Consider the following 17,500-nt stretch of genomic DNA (forward strand, 5'->3'; position numbering starts at 1 on the left):
GTTACTAACCGTCACACCATTTCTTGCTATGTGAAATTGTGCCTGTGCACTAGAACTAACTAGCCAAGAATTTCTCCCGACAGACTTCTAACATTCGCTAGAGAGTCTGGGACCGAAATACAGCCAAGAAGCACCTACTTGGATGCTGACGCTGCAGCTGTCCAATCACAGACTTTGATTTATTTCTATAAATACCAATTGAATTGAATGGGATTTTCCCAGAACATGATGCAAACTCTTGAGAGTATACTGTTTACTCGCCATTTTAATCTTAAACTTGTGATGCTGTGGACTACTTTTCCGTCATGTGACTACATCTTGCTCTAAATAGCTCAACCGAAATTAGTGTTTGGACCCATGATGTTTTAGATAATAAATGCTCACAGCCACTCTAAAGCAACCACCATCTTGTTCTTGACCACCACTGCTTGTTCAAACTGTTAGAATGAATTCTACTACACATTTTTCCCTCACGCATGGTGTATGGGGAATCTTCCTACATGCCGGACTGTTCCATTATACCAGTATATGGGGGGAGTCAACCTCCAGAATTCCTTTAGATGGAAACTTTAGTCTAGAACTGAACTCTAGGTACTTTTTAGCCCCTCTGACTCCCCTCTAAGGCCTCTGTGTGTGAGTGGGGTGCTCATGTTGGTCACACCTGAAAACCCTGTGTGTGTGTGTGTGTGTGTGTGAGTGTGTGTGAGTGTGTGTGAGACAGAGGGAAATATGTGATTTGATGTGTGAGCTGGTACACAGGGTATGTTGAAGATTCTGCTAGTCACAACACACCAAGGAGTGTGGGTGATATGTGTTCATGAGTGTGCGTTAGAATTAGACATTAGAGTTAGGGTTTAGAATTAGTGTTATGTTTTGAGTTAGGTTTTACTGATAGAGTTAGGGATTTAAGATTAGAATTAAGGTTTGAAAGGAAACTTTTTAGAGTTAGTAGTTAAAGTTATGGTTTAAGGTTTGCTGTTGGGGTTAAATAATGTTCTAGGTTTAGAAGTAGGGTTTAGGTTTAGGGTTACATTAAGGAGTTAAAAATGAGAATTTAGAATTTGATCTCTTATTTTAAAAGTAGGGTTTAGGAGTAGAATTAGGGGTTAGAATTTAAGGGTTTGAGTTAGGGTTTAAGATTATAGTAAAGTGTTAGAACAAGGGGTTAAAGTTAGCAGATAGAGTCATGATTTCGGATTGCAATTAGGCTTTAGGATTTAGGAGTTAGATTTTAGGAATAGAGTGTGGCTTTAGGATTAAAGTTTAGGATTAGAGTTAGCCTTTAGGATTAGAGTTTAATATCAGAGTTTGGACTTGGGATTAGGCTTTAGCATTATGATTTAGGATCCCTTAGGAGTCAGAGTTTAGGATTAAAGTTTAGGATTAGCATTAGTCTTTAGAATTACAGTGTGTTTTAGGATTAGAGCTAGGCTTTAGTTAAAGTTCAGGATTGGGGTGAGAATTTGGGATTTGAGATTAGGATTAGATTGAAGGCTTTAGAATTAGAGTTTAGGACTGAAGTTAGAAAGAAGTGGTTTAGAGTTGTGGGTTTTCTCTCTCTTTCTGTGTGTGTGTGTGTGTGTGTGTGTGTGTGTGTGTGTATGAGGTTGACAGGAAACTGTCATTGTGCAATGCACACCTGTGCAGGTAAACAGTGAATTCTGAGAAACAGCAAACAGAAAGCCCAAATGATTCATGCACTTCCACATTCGTAGGAAAACTTAAGCGGCCTGGATAACTGGTGAAGAGTCAAGCGGTGAAGGCAAGAAAAACCATGCATACAGCAGTGAGACCAAATGTAAGATGGCAAACAATTACTGTTAGAACCTCAAGTTCCTCTTTTGCTAAATCAGTTGTGGGTTGGTTGGGTGCAATTTCATAAATAGCAATATGCAAAGGTCATGTTGACAAAAAGAAACCAAACATACCACCACCAATTCACAGTAAAATGCAGGCTGTACCCTTGATAATCTGTAATCCCACAATCCACCACACATTCACAAAACAAAATGCAAATAGTATAGTAAATATGATGTGTGGTTTGGGACACATCCAGAGTGGACTGATCAGTATGTCTGTGTAGTTTATATAAAGAATAGTCCATGTGGTTTGGGACACGTCCAGAATGGACTGATCAGTATGTCTGTGTGGTTTATATAAAGAATAGTCCATGTGGTTTGGGACACGTCCAGAATGGACTGATCAGTATGTCTGTGTGGTTTATATAAAGAATAGTCCATGTGGTTTGGGACACATCCAGAGTGGACTGATCAGTATGTCTGTGTAGTTTATATAAAGAATAGTCCATGTGGTTTGAGATACGTCCAGAGTGGACTGATCAGTATGTCTGTGTCGTTTATATAAAGAATAGTCCATGTGGTTTGGGACACATCCAGAGTGGACTGACCATAGTGGGACGTTTGTGATGGTGTTTATGTGGCCAATATAGCGAATAGGACATGTTGTTTGGGACACGTCGACAGTGAGATGTTGTGGCCGTGTGGACGATATTTGCACTAGGATAGTTTGAGTGGTTTGCGACACATCCACAGTGTTTCTGTGACCAGTATATTGAACATGGTGTGTGGGTTGGGACATGTCCATGTGACGGTGCCATTTTACAGGCTTGCAAAAGTCCAACCCAAATTATGTCCAACCCAAATACAGGTTTGGACATAATTATATATTCAAAATTTGCAATAAATCGAATTTATTAAAGGATACCTTTACATGTAAAGCAGGTTTACCTGATTCCCTCTCTTACGGTATTCATCACTACTTCATCATAACAAGCCTGAATTCATAAATTTGCACGAAATGGACTCTTTTACATTAGATAAAGGTGCGCCTGGACTGTTCTCATTAAACTGCGTATTAAATGAATGCCAATGGCAAGAAATAAAACCAGATTAATCACAGCCTCAGATGAGAGTCTGGTATCTATTCTGCACTTTTCTGGCAACAAGCTTCAGGACCTTCTCTAGCTCTCCTCACATCCATGTATCTTTTTCCCAGCTGGAAAATAAACTATTGAACATTGTGACATGACGAGCTTTTCCAGAAACACCTGAAGTCTGCCTGAAGTCTGATTTGCACCAACTAAGTGAACTAAGTTTATCCTTTATTCACCTTTTTATTATGGCTTCTGAAGTGTCCTTGTTTCGTCTCACTGCTGACTGTGTCTTCCTGAGAAGGTTTTTAAATATATATATATACAGTTTGTTCAGATGCTTTTTTCTCTATTCCTCTTCCCAACCTGGCACACAGCTATGAAGAACAGCCCACTCTGCAAGCTTGAATATTTTATATTTACTTAAATAATTATCAGGATACAGAAGATGTATAATTGCAGGACACCCACTGCAACACTCGGATCAATCCACATCGATAAAGTGCTAGCTTGAACAGGCTAACTAGCACTCCATGTAACGTGTAGAGAATCTAGCAGTTTACTGAGGAAATGATTAAGCTGAAAGTGTTGATGAAGGTAGGAGGAAATGCAGAGGTCTGGGGGATAAATATCAGAGAAAAAGAAGGGCAGAGAAAAAGGAAGATGTGTGGGTCAGTAACCCTAACCTTTATATGTTTTATGTGGGAATCATCAAATGTTTTAATGTGGTTGGGACACGACCACATTGAAGTGATGATCAGGAGATACTGGCGATGGCGTTTATTTGGCCTATATAATGAAAAGGGTTGTTTAGTCTGGGAAATTGTTATAGATCCTGTCATAGATCTCTATCCGAATTTGCTTCAAACATTTTTAGAATGTAAAAAAAAAATGAACAGTCTATGAACTTTCTTTCAGTTTTATGACTACATCCTGTTCCAAAAAAAACTTGCTGTGTTCAGTAGTTTGCCCACTGCAAAACAGAGGAAGAGAAACACGGAAGTGAGGAGAGCTAATCAGATTCACGATGCTGAACCTTGTAGCCAGAAAAGTTTACAAAAGATATCAGTCTTTTGTAGAATTTGTAGCCCTTCAGTCGAACTGAATTTAATACTTGCCAACGTTACTCATCCACTACACGTGCATTGTGTGGTTTGGGACACGTCCACAGTGAACTAACGATAGTGAGAAGTTTGTATTAGTGTTTATATAAATAGTGAATAAGGTGTGTGGTTTGGGATGGTCAAATGTTTGGGTTTATGTGAGAACCATGTAGGGAAAACACCTCTGGTGAAAATGTTAGTCTTTTAAGCAAGCTCGTTGATCTGTTTGACTCAAATGATCTAAAATGGACGCCAAATAAATGTTTGAGGTCAGTTCTACTTACCCTAACCGTTATCATTCAAATTCATATATAATTTACAAGCTTCTATTGGGATTGTGATACCCTGTTTTGGACATTCAGAATTTTAGCCTGCTACTAATACTGACTACATTAGTGAATAACCTCCTTTTATGTATAGATACAACAATCGTGAGTCTAGTATCACCTCCAACCAAGAAGAACGACAAAAAGCCTATTATACAAGTAGGTGACATGTTCTGTAGTCTCACTTCTTTCTTTCAACCTCTTTAGGAGCTTTGTTGTGTTAAAGCAGTGTGCAAAATGCAAATGAGGGGATGTGGGACCTTTTCCTCCCCAGAGAGAGAGAGACCGAGAAGAATGATAAACTGTTTAACCTACTACAGAACCTGATTTGACCATAAACCTTACAAATGTTAGAATTTGCATTCTGAGATGAAGTAGAAGCACATGATGTTATGTGTTGGCGTAGGGAGGGGCGAATTTTCTGTGCATGGATGATTGCCAAGTCTAGTAAGTAATAGTGTGAAAACGGAGATGTTTTTGATCTGAGCCGAGGTTGTACACATGTGGCGGGTATCTTACATCTCAAATAGATAGGAAAAGAGCTGATATCATCACAGGATGATCTCCTTTAAAGCTGCCCTAGAATTACACGTACGGTGAGTGCCAAAATAGGCCTTGGTGCACCAGATGATGCTTAAATTCATACTTAAGGTAAAAGCTAATAGGATGTCAAAGACACACGACGCTCGCTGTTCAAATGGTTAAAGTCATGAGACTTGAGTGTTCCTAGGCGATTTGGCAATACGGATGCCCAATGACTCCTTACTGTTACTACAAAAGAGTAAATGATTTAGCTAGCTATCATGTAGCCAGAAAGTCTCATTTATGCACAATGTAACGTGACAGTGACAACAGGAATGAGACAAAACTGTCAGGAATATCAACATTTCTCTCAGATGTGTTGGTAAATTGCTACGAAAAGACCTCATATGACTAAAATGACAATTTTAGCAAGGTGACAGTGGATAGTAATAGTAAAGTGACAGTGGAAATACTATGAAAATGTCTAGAATGTCAACTTTTCTCTCAGATGTGTCACTGAATCAGTAAGAAAAGTCATTGTATGATTGAAATAACAATTTTAGCTACCTTGAATGTATCCAGTCATTTATGACGACAATGTAAAAGAACAGTGACAATTGGAAATGACTCAAAATCATCAGAAATATCAACATTTCCCTCGGATATGTTGATGAATTCGAAAGAATATTACGAACATTATTTAATTCCCCTCTGATGTGCTGGTAAATTACTAAGAAAAAAACTCTGAGCAACATCAACACCAACATACCCTTACAATTCTAACTAGCTGGAACCTAACTGGCTTATAATTCTTAAAAGAACAACACAGAAAAAAACACAATGACAGTATATGTGATACATAATTGTCAGGAATACCAACATTTATCTGAGATGTGTTGCTAAATTGCTAAGAAAAGACCTCATATGACTAAAATTACAGTTTTAGCAAGCTGACATGTCACCATTTAGTCATTTGAGAACGATGTAATAGCAACGTGACAATGGAAATGACACATTTTCCTCAGATGTGTTATTAAACTGCTAAGAAAAGACCTTATATGACCTTATATATAAAAATTTTGCTAGCTGCTATGTAGTCAATTTGTTTACAGTGACAATGCAGAGACACAGTGACAGAGGAAATGAGACACTGAAATATCAACATCTGGCTAAGATGTGTAAATTGCTAAGTCTCTAAATGGCTAAAATGACAAGGCTGCCATGTTGCTATTTACTCATTTGAGAACAATGTAATGGAAAAGTGACAGTAGAAATGACTGAAAATATTAGTGAAATTGTCACAAATATTAATCTCAACTCTCAAATATTTCTCTCAGATATATGGGTTAAAGACTATGTACAAAAGAAATTTGTAGCTAGCTGGCATGTAGCCATGTTTATTAAGAACAATGAAAATGAGATCCAACCATTTGGGAATATCAAAATTACCCTCAGATTTCCCCCAAATTCCTAAGAAAAGACCACTGTGACTAAAATTATGTCAACATTATGAAAAAATGAGCACCAACTGCTAAGAAAACTTTCATGGGACCTGCCATATTGAAAAACAGTTGAGAATACCACAAAAGTGTGAACTGCATATAGAAGCTGCTAGTGAAGACAATGAACACATTTGAAGACGTTAGTAGCCACCAGTTTGTGTTTATCCAGCTGTAACTTGGTTGCACCAAATCTACCTTAAACTGTTTTGTAGAGGTGTTTAGCGTGTGAAACTGACATGTTGATGTAGTTTCTGACACTACGTAACAGGTTATTATCTATCTTAAAGAACTAAACAAGCTCAGAACACTTGTAGCCCCATCTTGAAGCTACTGACTTACTTCCTCAGCACACCAGCATCAGACTCAGCCAGGAGGCGTGGCCTAAAGCTTGCAGACAGAATTGAACGTTAAAAGTGATTCGGACGATTATATATTTCGCGTTTGTTTCGTTGATTTCTTTGTTTTTTTTTTCTTCGAATGCCGGTTTATGTTCTGTTCTTTCATTAAACATCTCAAAGGATGTCTTTGGAGGTGACGATTTAGACGTGCAGTTTGCTAAACTGGTAGCTTCTTTACAGATCAGCTATATTTACTCTCTATGTATCGGCTACATTAACAATAACACTGACTCCAGAGCCAAACCAGAGCAAACGTCACACACCAAAACACGTCTTCGTTTATTAGCTGAGCTACATCTGAGATACAGGAAGCCATTGTGAATATCTGAGTGTCCAAGTGAAACTTACGAGGCCTGCAAGCATGTGTGATTTCAGTTCACTTTTATTCAAAGTACAGACATGGGAATGTAAGTATGAAGAGGGGTAGAGGTGAGTGAGAGGTAACAAAGACGTGTGTGTGTGTGTGTGTGTGTGTGTGTGTGTGTGTGCAGAAGGAAACACCTATAGTGGGATGCAGTGTGATGTACGCGTCTCCCTCCACCTACACGGCAAACCATAATCTCTCCGTCGCCCACAGAGTTCAGTTTTGAGTAAACAACACAAACTATGATTTATGTAGAAAGAACTTTGTGTTGGAATTATTTGTATGATTATTTTTTTTTTTAAAGAGGCCAATGCGTAATACAATATGTGCAAATTTAGTTTACAATAAGTTTCTTTACTTTAAGATTAAAGAAATAGTTTAACTAAAAATAAATACATACTTTTTTTTTTTTAATTCTGATTTTACACAATTTACCCGAACGAAGTGGACGTTTGATTCTCATGCCGCACTGGAGCTACAACGACAATGTATTTTAGATAACGTTTCACCACATAAATATGAAATGTTCATTAAATTATCTTTACGAATATTCATTAGCTATTACTTTACTAATATGCTAGCATAAATGCTTGCATGCTAAGTTCAAGGTAATAATGCTAATGAGTTTCTTAAAAGTTTCACCTGAAAGGCGTGCCAATTTTATTAAAAGTTAGCCGTGTGAATTAATTTACAGAATAAATCTCAATACAAAGGCTTTTACATAGTTACCAAAAACATATAAGATATAAATGCATGCTAAATAATATTAAAATGAATATTAGTTTTACTAATTACTTAAACTAGTTAATGCAGAATGGCTTAATTAAACCTTAATTTTTTACTAATGACATAAATACACTGTATATTAAATTGGCTTTATGTCTTATTGTATATTAGATATACATTTATTATAACTGTCAATCAAAACATAATCATGGTTAACTTGTGTGTGTATGTGTGTGTGTGTGCGTGTGAATCAACAGGTGCTCTTTGTAGAGGGAAAATAGAAATACAGAAGTGAGATTATAATCTACAACAAGCCTATATATACCCCCCCCCCTCTCTCTCTGCCTCTGTCTCTCTCTCTCTACCCACGTGTCTCTTATCCTTAAAGAAGTTAAGGTCAAGCCTAAATTCAACCTTTGATGCCTAAACTGATACCTTCACCTTCATGCTTTAAAAGTCGTTTTAAGTTCAGTTGCTCGTCACATAGAAATGCATGCTAATTAGATCAAAACGCGCGCACTAATTAGTCAGTAATATAGACTACAAAACGTTGGAAAACTTGTCTGCATATGAACTAACCCATCCTAAGTTAATTCATGTTTCATTATGTGCTAATTAATCATTACTGCAAACGAATGCAATGAACCATGATTATGCACTAATTACATGCCATTTTAGCGATGTACTGGCAAGCTTAAATCCGTACTAATTCTATTACATATTGCATATTCATGCATACAATCTTTTATCACAGCTTAGCTTCGAACCTCTGACCTAAATAAATACTCAAAAACTACCAAGCTACCTACATTAGTAGCTTCATTAACATGCTAATTCCACGTATTGTATATATCTGTTAATTGAAGATAAATGTGATAAATACAAACATTACACACATGGGTACCTACTAAGTATTCAAGCGTAATTAACACAGTACTTAAGTGTATTAATATGACATGGATTAAAATATTGTTTTAAATTCATCATGATGCCTTTATTTAAACATATTCATTTCTAAATCCGAACAAACGCATAATAGGTTTATTAAACGTAATACTTAATACTTAATGTTAATTTACGCTGTATGAATCTATGCTGGCTAGTTGGAGTTTCCACGTAAGTCGAGCTCCTGATTTGTGATGTATGTATTTGATATGCTTTTATGTCAGTAAACGATTTAACAAGGCAAAAATAAGTACATAGCTACTTTAGTATCGCTATATGTTCTTGTTCTTCATGAATTAAAAATACAGAATTAACCAAAAACAGTAGATATTCTGATATTTCTATCTGCCCCATATTTGGATCATAATTAGATCGATAAAATTAGCGTTTTTATATATTTTTATAGTGCATATTCTTAGTACTATTTTCCAGTTACTTGAGGATTCACATGTACATGCAAATCATTTATAGCTGCATTATACTGTAAAACTGCACATTATACCTTCAACAGCGTTTTCCTGGTGATTTTAAATAATTAATGAACGAGACATCAAACTTTTACCCATTTCTAGTTACGTTCAGTTTTGTAGACCGTCCGCAAAAAATGCAGCATCACTTATGTTATAGCAGCTATAATTATTCCTTCTATCACCAGCTTCCTGTTTTCTCTCACTTGAAACTAATCAGACAACACCCCCCCCCAGCTTGTCATGTTACAGAGAAACCACAAAGCTTCATCTACAGTTGCTGCTACAGTTACCTCTGACTGTTACAGCATTTTTCATGATTTGTTCAGCGTGCACCATACTATGAGTTTTCAGTTACAATCAAATTAGGAGTGCATTAATATAAACTTGTGATTACCAGCTCTTGTTATAGAAAGCACGGTCTGGCCAATCAGAATGAAGAATTCAACAGCGCTAGGGTTAGGGTTAGGGTTAGTGTAAGTAAAATGGACGGGAGAAAAGGCGGCGTTGGAAATAAGAGCACGGAATACCAAGCGTGATACCAAAACGTAACCCTCTTTCTGATGCGAGAGAGAATCTGTTGTCGACTTTTTTTCTCTTCTATCTGTTCAGCAGAATAAACTCCTCTGTCCTGACCTTTAACAAGTGTAGCCTGACCTGCAAAACATGTCCTCTTGTGGTTTACTCAGTCCTGTTTATGAAAAAAAAAAAAAAAACCAGACCATTCGTATACAACTAATTGAAGATGTGCTTAGCATGTGATCGCCTTTATCTACTTAATTCTGCTATGGAGCTACGAGGCTAACATAACTTACCTCAGCTTATTTTAGCTAAATTCTTAATATCTGCCTCAAGCTGCTTCCATTAATGGGGGAGCCATCTCGAAAAACATTGAAAACATTACTCTTTCTCATATTATTATTATTATTACTGACAAGACCGACGCATCTACAAAACACAACGAGATGTCCCGTAACTGTAATGCAGTTAAACAAAGCCCTAAATTACATTTGAGTGATATATGACTAAGTGTTACTGCATCACTTGGAATTGAAAAAAACACTTTTGGAATATTTCGTTGTTTTTCAGAGCTGCTACGTAAGTGACGTGTTACTGCGGACACTGACGCACGTCATGTCATGCTGTCATCATAATTGTCTGACATTTCCCTCTTGTTTGTCAAAAAGTCACTGTTTATGTGTGTGTTTGTTTGTTTGTAGGCCATTCTCATCTCTGTATCTATTTTTAAGTCATGGTTAACCCCCAATACTCTCCGACCTCGTCCCGCGGCCCAACTACTTCATTTTTCCACTCTTAAAGTCAAACACCTATTTTTAACTCGAACAACAGTGGGTGTGCATGTGGTCCGTCACCATCACTGTTCGGTTACGCTGATGGTGAAAACGTCATCTCTTACAAATATGATTGTTTTTCAAACAAATTATGATTACAGAAATCGAGTCGTCGTTCCGTGAGAACTTTTTAATTGAACGGAATATGTTCTGAAATCTATCATTTTTCTATAATCTAAACAGAAGAAAACAGTTTGGGTGATTTTTGTTTTGTATGACAAACAAAACGTCATCATAAGATAGCATGCACACTAAACAATGGCTTTATTTTATTTCACAAAACTTCACCCTGAAGTAAAAGAATATAAACTCATATGCTTTTTATTCAGCTTGTCCAAGACCATGCTCCATATTAAAAGGGTGTGCAGGTAGGCAAAACCAGGACATACCAGAGAAATAGTGGAACTAAACTTGCAAACAGACTATAAACAAAGGAAACAGGCAATGAAACACAGATTCAGTGTATGATACTGTTACAACGTAGGAAAGTGGTTACAGACATTGTTGCTAGGCAGCTGGGAAGTATATCCACTGAGTATAAGCTGGCTAATGACTACAACAAGCTATAATATAGCAATTATGTCCTTTATACTAACTTTCTAAAGACACAGTGACAGTTGAAATGAGATATGACCACCAGAAATATCAATATTTACCTCAGATGTTCTGGTAAATTGCTAACAAAAGACTCCACATGACCAAAATTACACATTTAGCAAGCTATTATGCAACCATGTCAGTTGTAAAGACAATGTAAAGACACAGTGACAGTGGAAACAAGAAACAGTCACCAGAAATATCATCATTTACCTCAGATGTGTTGGTAAATTGCTAAAGAAGACTACATATGACCACAAATTATACTTAGCATTGGCTGCTAATGCAACTTGCATGGAAAACTCAACATTGTGTCACAACATGAGCTTAGTCTGTCAATTTTTTTTTTTTTTACTTCTGATGTAGTGAATAGTATAAAATCGTACAGTTACTGGCAAAGAACCGTAAGTGGTGATCTACCCCTGTGAACGATGAGTAACCCCATACATCTAAAAACATTTCCTAATTATGACTATGTATCTGTATTTGTGTGTGTCCTCAGGCCCGGAATAAACAGACAGGAGAAATGGCTGCCATAAAGATAATCAAGATGGAACCTGGTAAGGGAATTTTTGAGAGAACTAGTATGGAAATTACATTTACAGTGACTCAAATGAACACTGTAGAAGTTTATTCAGCAACTAGTGATTTGAATATGACATGCATTAGTGGATTGTAACGTTTAAAATCCCCTACACGCAATAATGTAAATTTATTCAAAATGATAATATATGAGGTAAGTACAGTATGAAGTAACGAGCGGAATCTGGGGAGTGATAAAAAAAAAAAAATCCATTGCATGGAATTCCAAAAAGTTTGGTATGGACAGCCCTTGTTCTAGAGATACAGTGTATACCCTTGTCCTCTTGTTGATTGGATTTTGTTTCCTTCTCTTCTCTCAGAGGATGATTTCTCGGTGATCCAGCAGGAAATCGTGATGGTGAAGAGCTGTAAGCACAGCAACATTGTGGCCTACTATGGCAGCTACATCAGGTCAGAGACTGGAAGGAAACTTTGTATAACCAGAAACGGTTCCTTATATTATTGTTCGTTTAAAGTAGAGGTGTGCTTTGAGACTGGAATATCACAGGACCCAACAAAAAATTTGCAGGAGTGGGTGTTTTAAAAAAAAAACTTTCTTACTGTCAGGAGAAGCCATATAAAATGAGAGCCTATAGGATGCTTACGCTTTAATCTTCAGTAAACACTTTACCTGGTCAGAGTTGAGAACCTTTCCCTGGCACACAGGGTATGAGGCAGGAATGCACCCTGAATGAGAAGCCAGTCCATCAAAAGGGACCATGCACACACGTTCACACACTCATTCACATGTAGAGACAATTCAGCATAGCCAGTCGGCCTACCAGCTTGTCCAGAGAACCCAGAGAAAATCCACATAGACACGAGGAGAACGTATGGAGCTCCACACAGACCGTAACCCAAGGTCAGGATCGAACTGGGGGACCCTGGAACTGTGACGTGGCAATGGTACATGCCATGCCACAACCACACTACCCTAATTTGTTTGTTTTTTTGAGAAATAGAACCAAATAAGTTAGTCATAAAAGATTGTAAGCAGGTACAAACAAAAAAGTGCAAGAGCAGGAATGATTGGTCAAGAGTGTTTGCAGGAGTGGGTGGGATTGGTCAAATGTTTGAGGGAGTTGGTGGGATTGGTCATGAGTGTTTGCAGGAGTGGGTGGGATTGGTCAAATGTTTGAGGGAGTTGGTGGGATTGGTCATGAGCGTATGCAGGAGTGGGTGGTATTGGTCAAATGTTTGAGGGAGTTGGTGGGATTGATCAAGAGTGTTTGCAGGAGTGGGTGGAATTGGTCATAAGTGTTTATGAGAGTGGGTAGGATTAGCCAAGAGTGTTTGAGGTGCTTGGTGGGATTGGACAAGAGTGTTTATCAGAGTGGGTAGGATTGGTCAAGAGTGTTTGAGGGAGATGTTGGGATTGGTCAAGTGTGTTTGCAGGATTGAGTGGGATTTGTCAACAGAGTCTGAGGGAGTGGGTAGGATGGGAACTAATTCCTTCTAGAACAGCAGGAATGGGAACTCCCATGGTAACTCCTCTAGTTAAGGTATAAAAGGTATAATGACAAAAACTTTTGTGGCTACCTTTGGGTCAAAGAACAATTTCTAGCTTTGCCCAATACAGGATATTCATGGTTTTATTGTTTCATTATTCTAGCATAACCCACACAGTTCATAAAGAGCTTTTTGAAGGTGGCCTGGTATATTTGAGCAGGAAATTTGATTATTTCAAAGGTAATTGGTAAGTTGTGCCCTTCTAGAACATGATTTATATTATGTATTTCCCAGACACTTGTATTCTGTGTGGCAAAACCCGTCCCAAACCTATAGCACTACAGTCAAGTCAGTTGATGGTTAAGGTCTTTGATAATAATATTAATAATTAAGGATCTTGCACAAGGACCAAACAGTCGCATTCAGGCAGTCTCAGGATTTATGTTTTCTACCTCCTAAAAGTGAAGCATAGCCCCGGAGGTACCTGACATCATATAAAGCTTTAGTTAGCACAGTACTATTTGTAAGTTTGTTACCTGTCTATGGATTTAAAAGTGCTCTGTGTTGATAGATGAATCTCCACTGAATTTCAGGCGTTATGTTATATTATCTGATAAAAGAACATATTTGTGTTGGTAATTGAGAAACATTTATTAAATTTAGAAAGATCTAAGCCAAGGCATTAAAATGAACAAATTTTGAAGCTTCCCAAATACCATACATACAGTGCAAGACCGTAAACTAAACCTTTTGCTGCATTTGCTACACAAAGATATCATTGAAATTGAGTGTTCAGTGTTGAAAGACATTTAATATGAACCCCTGCCATGTATAGATGCATTACGTGTATAGAAATTAGACAGATGCATTTGTATTTGTGTGTGTTGTAGGTCAAATAAACTCTGGATCTGTATGGAGTACTGTGGAGGGGGCTCCTTACAGGATATCTACCATGGTAGGTAAAATCTATTGTGACGTTTTTGTTTTGTTTTTAAGTTCTCATCAACTTCCCTTTTTTCTCTGAATGTTTTAGTTTCACCCAGTTTCGCCTCCATGTTACGGGTTGTTTCACTGCCCTTCACTTGGTTTCATTGTCAACCCAAGTCAGATTTCTTACTGTAGATAACCATTGGATAACCTACCCAGAATTTATGGACTTTATCATTAAAATTCTAAAAACAGTGGATAAGTCTTAACATTTAATTTGCTCATATTTGTCACCTGATACACCAGAGCCATATCTCCCTAAAGTTCTCGCCTGGTTTTCCCACTGAAGCTAAGCAGGGTTGAGCCTGGCCAGACCCTGGATGGGAGACCTCCTGTGGAAAACTAAGGTTGCTGCTGGAAGTGGTATTAGTGAGGGCAGTAGGGGGTGCTCACCCCGTGGTCTGTGTAGGTCCTAATACCTGAGAAAATTGATAGGGGCACTATACTGTAAAAACAGCACTGTCTTTCAGATGAGACGTTAAACTGAGGTCCTGACTCACTGTGGTCATTAAAAATCCCAGGACGCTTATTAAAAGAGTAGGAGTAGTGAAATTCCCCATTGGTCCTTCTCTATCATGGCTCCCTAGTAATCCTCATCTCTGAATTGGTTACATCACTCTCCTCTCCTCTGGTGGATGTTCTGGTGCACTATGGCTGCCATCGCATCATCTAGGTGGATGCTACACACTAGTGATGGTTGAGAAGACCCCCATTCCGATAATATGTAAAGTGCTTTGAGTGTCTAGAAAAGCACTATATAAATGTATCTATGTGGTTTCTACAACCTACTATCCTCCTCCACCTACACATGACAGATGCTGTTATTAATAAATATGACTCTCGACACAATTTGAAGCAAAAGAACTGGGTGAGAAGCTAAAAAACATCATTTCAGCTACGCTGTTTTTCCTGCATGGTGGAGAGTTAGCAAGTGTTTCTAGTGCCATGTTGCTAATTTACACATCCAAGTTTTGAGATCAAGTCAACAAAAACAGTATTGGAATGTAAGGCTTCTGTAGAGACTACAAATGGGTGAGAAATTAAAGGAAAAACCGTTATCTTTTATGCTGTGGGGACATTTATTTATTTTTGCTGGCATAGTCTGGGTCCACTTGGCCACTTAAAGGCATTTATCCAGTCCCACCCACTAGCTAGTTCTGCCATATCATATGATAGCTACCAACTGGTTACAGCTAGCACAGGAAAGCACTATCTGCCCTCTTCCACATACATAAGCTAATATGCAGCAATTACAACATGTAGTTTTGCACGCGGGTCTCCTTTGAACAGTGGACTAGTTGAACAAACAGACTTGACAAAAACTATAATGAACTTTCCTTTACTTTTACACTATCCGTTGTTACCCAGATGAGGACGGGTTCCCTTCTGAGTCTGGTTCCTCTCAAGGTTTCTTCCATGAAACATCTTAGGGAGTTTTTCCTCACCACCATCACCACTGGCTTGCTCAATTGGGATACATTCACGCATTTATAATCTGTATCCTGTGTTTATATGTTTCTGTAAAGCTGCTTTGAGACAATGACCATTGTAAAAAGCACTATACAAATAAAATTGAATTGAATTGAATTGGTGCCATGGTTGGCTAGTGATGCTCTGATTGACAGGGGAGAGAGACTAACTCCATCCCTCCCAGCCATATAGTATGGGGCCTGTTTTGCTCTCTGGGACTGCTAATCTTGGAAGGATGTGGCATCCTCAGGATTTGACCTGGCAATCTCCCGATAACAAGGCGAGACTTTTTCGGTTCCAGAATCCAAGGATCTTCTGAGATTTCCACCCTGATGGGCGTGGTCTCTATCAGGATGACCCCAAACCCATTCCACAGGGCACAAGGGCTCACTGAATGGTTTGATGAAAATAATGAAATTAATATGCTATGAGCTTCACACTCAACCAAACTGAAGACCAATTTTGGAGAAATTTTGGAGAGACAGTGCTAGGTCGGTTAAAATATTTATTAGAAGTACCATTATGGGCATGTATGTACAATGGTATCCCAAGCACCTCACATCTCCACAGATAAAACAAGTTTTTAAATCAGTTTTGGTCGAAATTCTTAAGCCCTGTGATCTGCTATGTCAATCATCTCATGCTCTCTTTCTGCCATCACTCGGGCCTTGTATTTATCTCTCTTTCTCTCTTTCACAGTGACTGGCCCTCTTTCAGAGCCACAGATTGCATACGTGTGTCGCGAGATGCTACAGGTGAGGTCAAACACATCGGCACTCATTCGCTGTCAACTTCGCACGTCATAAATATGAGTATGAGTAGTTCGAAGAACAAATGATTCTTCACTCTAGTAACGTACGTGCGTTCGCATTAAATGGTTTTTCCTAGATCAACTAGATAACAAATTGAAAAAGTGCAGTGTCCAGTTGGCAACGAGCATGTGATGTTCGATGAGGACACGCCCCTTTTCTGTTTTGACTTAATGTTAATGCATTTTTGGTTTCTTTTTTTTTGTTTTGTCTTTGTGTTTTGTTAATGTGTTTTGCATTTGCAGGTCACTATAAGATGGATATTTCAACTATAACTGATCCAAAATCCGCAATCCTGACCTGACTCTTTGTTCTTTCTTTCTTTTTTTTTTTTTTTTTTTTTTTTTAACAGGGGTTAGATTACCTGCATGGCCAGAAGAAGATACACAGAGACATCAAGGTACATCAATGCCGAAATATTTTTCAGGATACTGCACTGAATTTGACATATTTGCTTTGTTTTACTGAATTCATTCTCAATCTTTGGAAACTTGGTGCTAAACACAAATGTAACTAATACTGGTTACAAAATTTGAAATAATCTCAGTGGCACAATGAGTTACAAAGATGGAATGTTTACCAGCTTGGGTGTGCCAAGCTGTCCTCAGTACTGTCCTGGTTCAGAACCGTCTTCAATAAGCCCTCGTCAGGAACATGCTTAGAACAATCTAGCTAAAGCATACAGTATTCCTTGGTGATTTACAATCAATAAATACAACACAAACAAACTTATACTAACTCGCTAATAGAATTAGCATAACCAGAAACTGCATTTTATTAGCTTTAGATACAAGTGTTTGCTAGCTAACAAGCTGCCTAGCTCGCTAACGTAGTCAAGTAACAACGTTGTGTCAGTTGCTATTCCTTTCTGTACGGATGCTTGGTTGCTTAAACCAACAAACTGACAGTTAATCACTGAATTCTTTAACAGACTGAGATAATGTATATTCTCCATATCAGTTTATATGATGAGGATCCTCTAACGATAGACCCGATATGTGTGGTAATAAG

General features: G+C 37.9%; 1 protein-coding gene across 3 annotated transcripts in view; it reads left to right on the plus strand.

The window, feature by feature from the left end:
• The window catches only part of LOC108277853 (mitogen-activated protein kinase kinase kinase kinase 5), a 39,083-nt gene that overhangs the window by 3,411 nt on the left and 18,172 nt on the right, over positions 1-17,500 (plus strand). The window contains exons 1-6 of one of the 3 annotated variants that reach the window (XM_017490837.3): positions 1,760-1,798; positions 11,695-11,752; positions 12,095-12,185; positions 14,114-14,178; positions 16,380-16,435; positions 16,842-16,889. In XM_017490837.3, coding sequence (XP_017346326.1) covers positions 1,775-1,798; positions 11,695-11,752; positions 12,095-12,185; positions 14,114-14,178; positions 16,380-16,435; positions 16,842-16,889 — 342 coding nt within the window. In that variant the 5' untranslated portion in view covers positions 1,760-1,774. Of the gene's footprint in view, positions 1-1,759; positions 1,799-11,694; positions 11,753-12,094; positions 12,186-13,252; positions 13,277-14,113; positions 14,179-16,379; positions 16,436-16,841; positions 16,890-17,500 lie in introns of those variants that run through there. The other 2 variants (XM_017490836.3, XM_053687202.1) reach the window with 2 other exon arrangements.

The sequence above is a fragment of the Ictalurus punctatus genome, chromosome 17 (genome assembly GCF_001660625.3).
Source record: "Ictalurus punctatus breed USDA103 chromosome 17, Coco_2.0, whole genome shotgun sequence".
In the NCBI taxonomy this organism is placed as follows: Eukaryota; Metazoa; Chordata; class Actinopteri; order Siluriformes; family Ictaluridae; genus Ictalurus; species Ictalurus punctatus.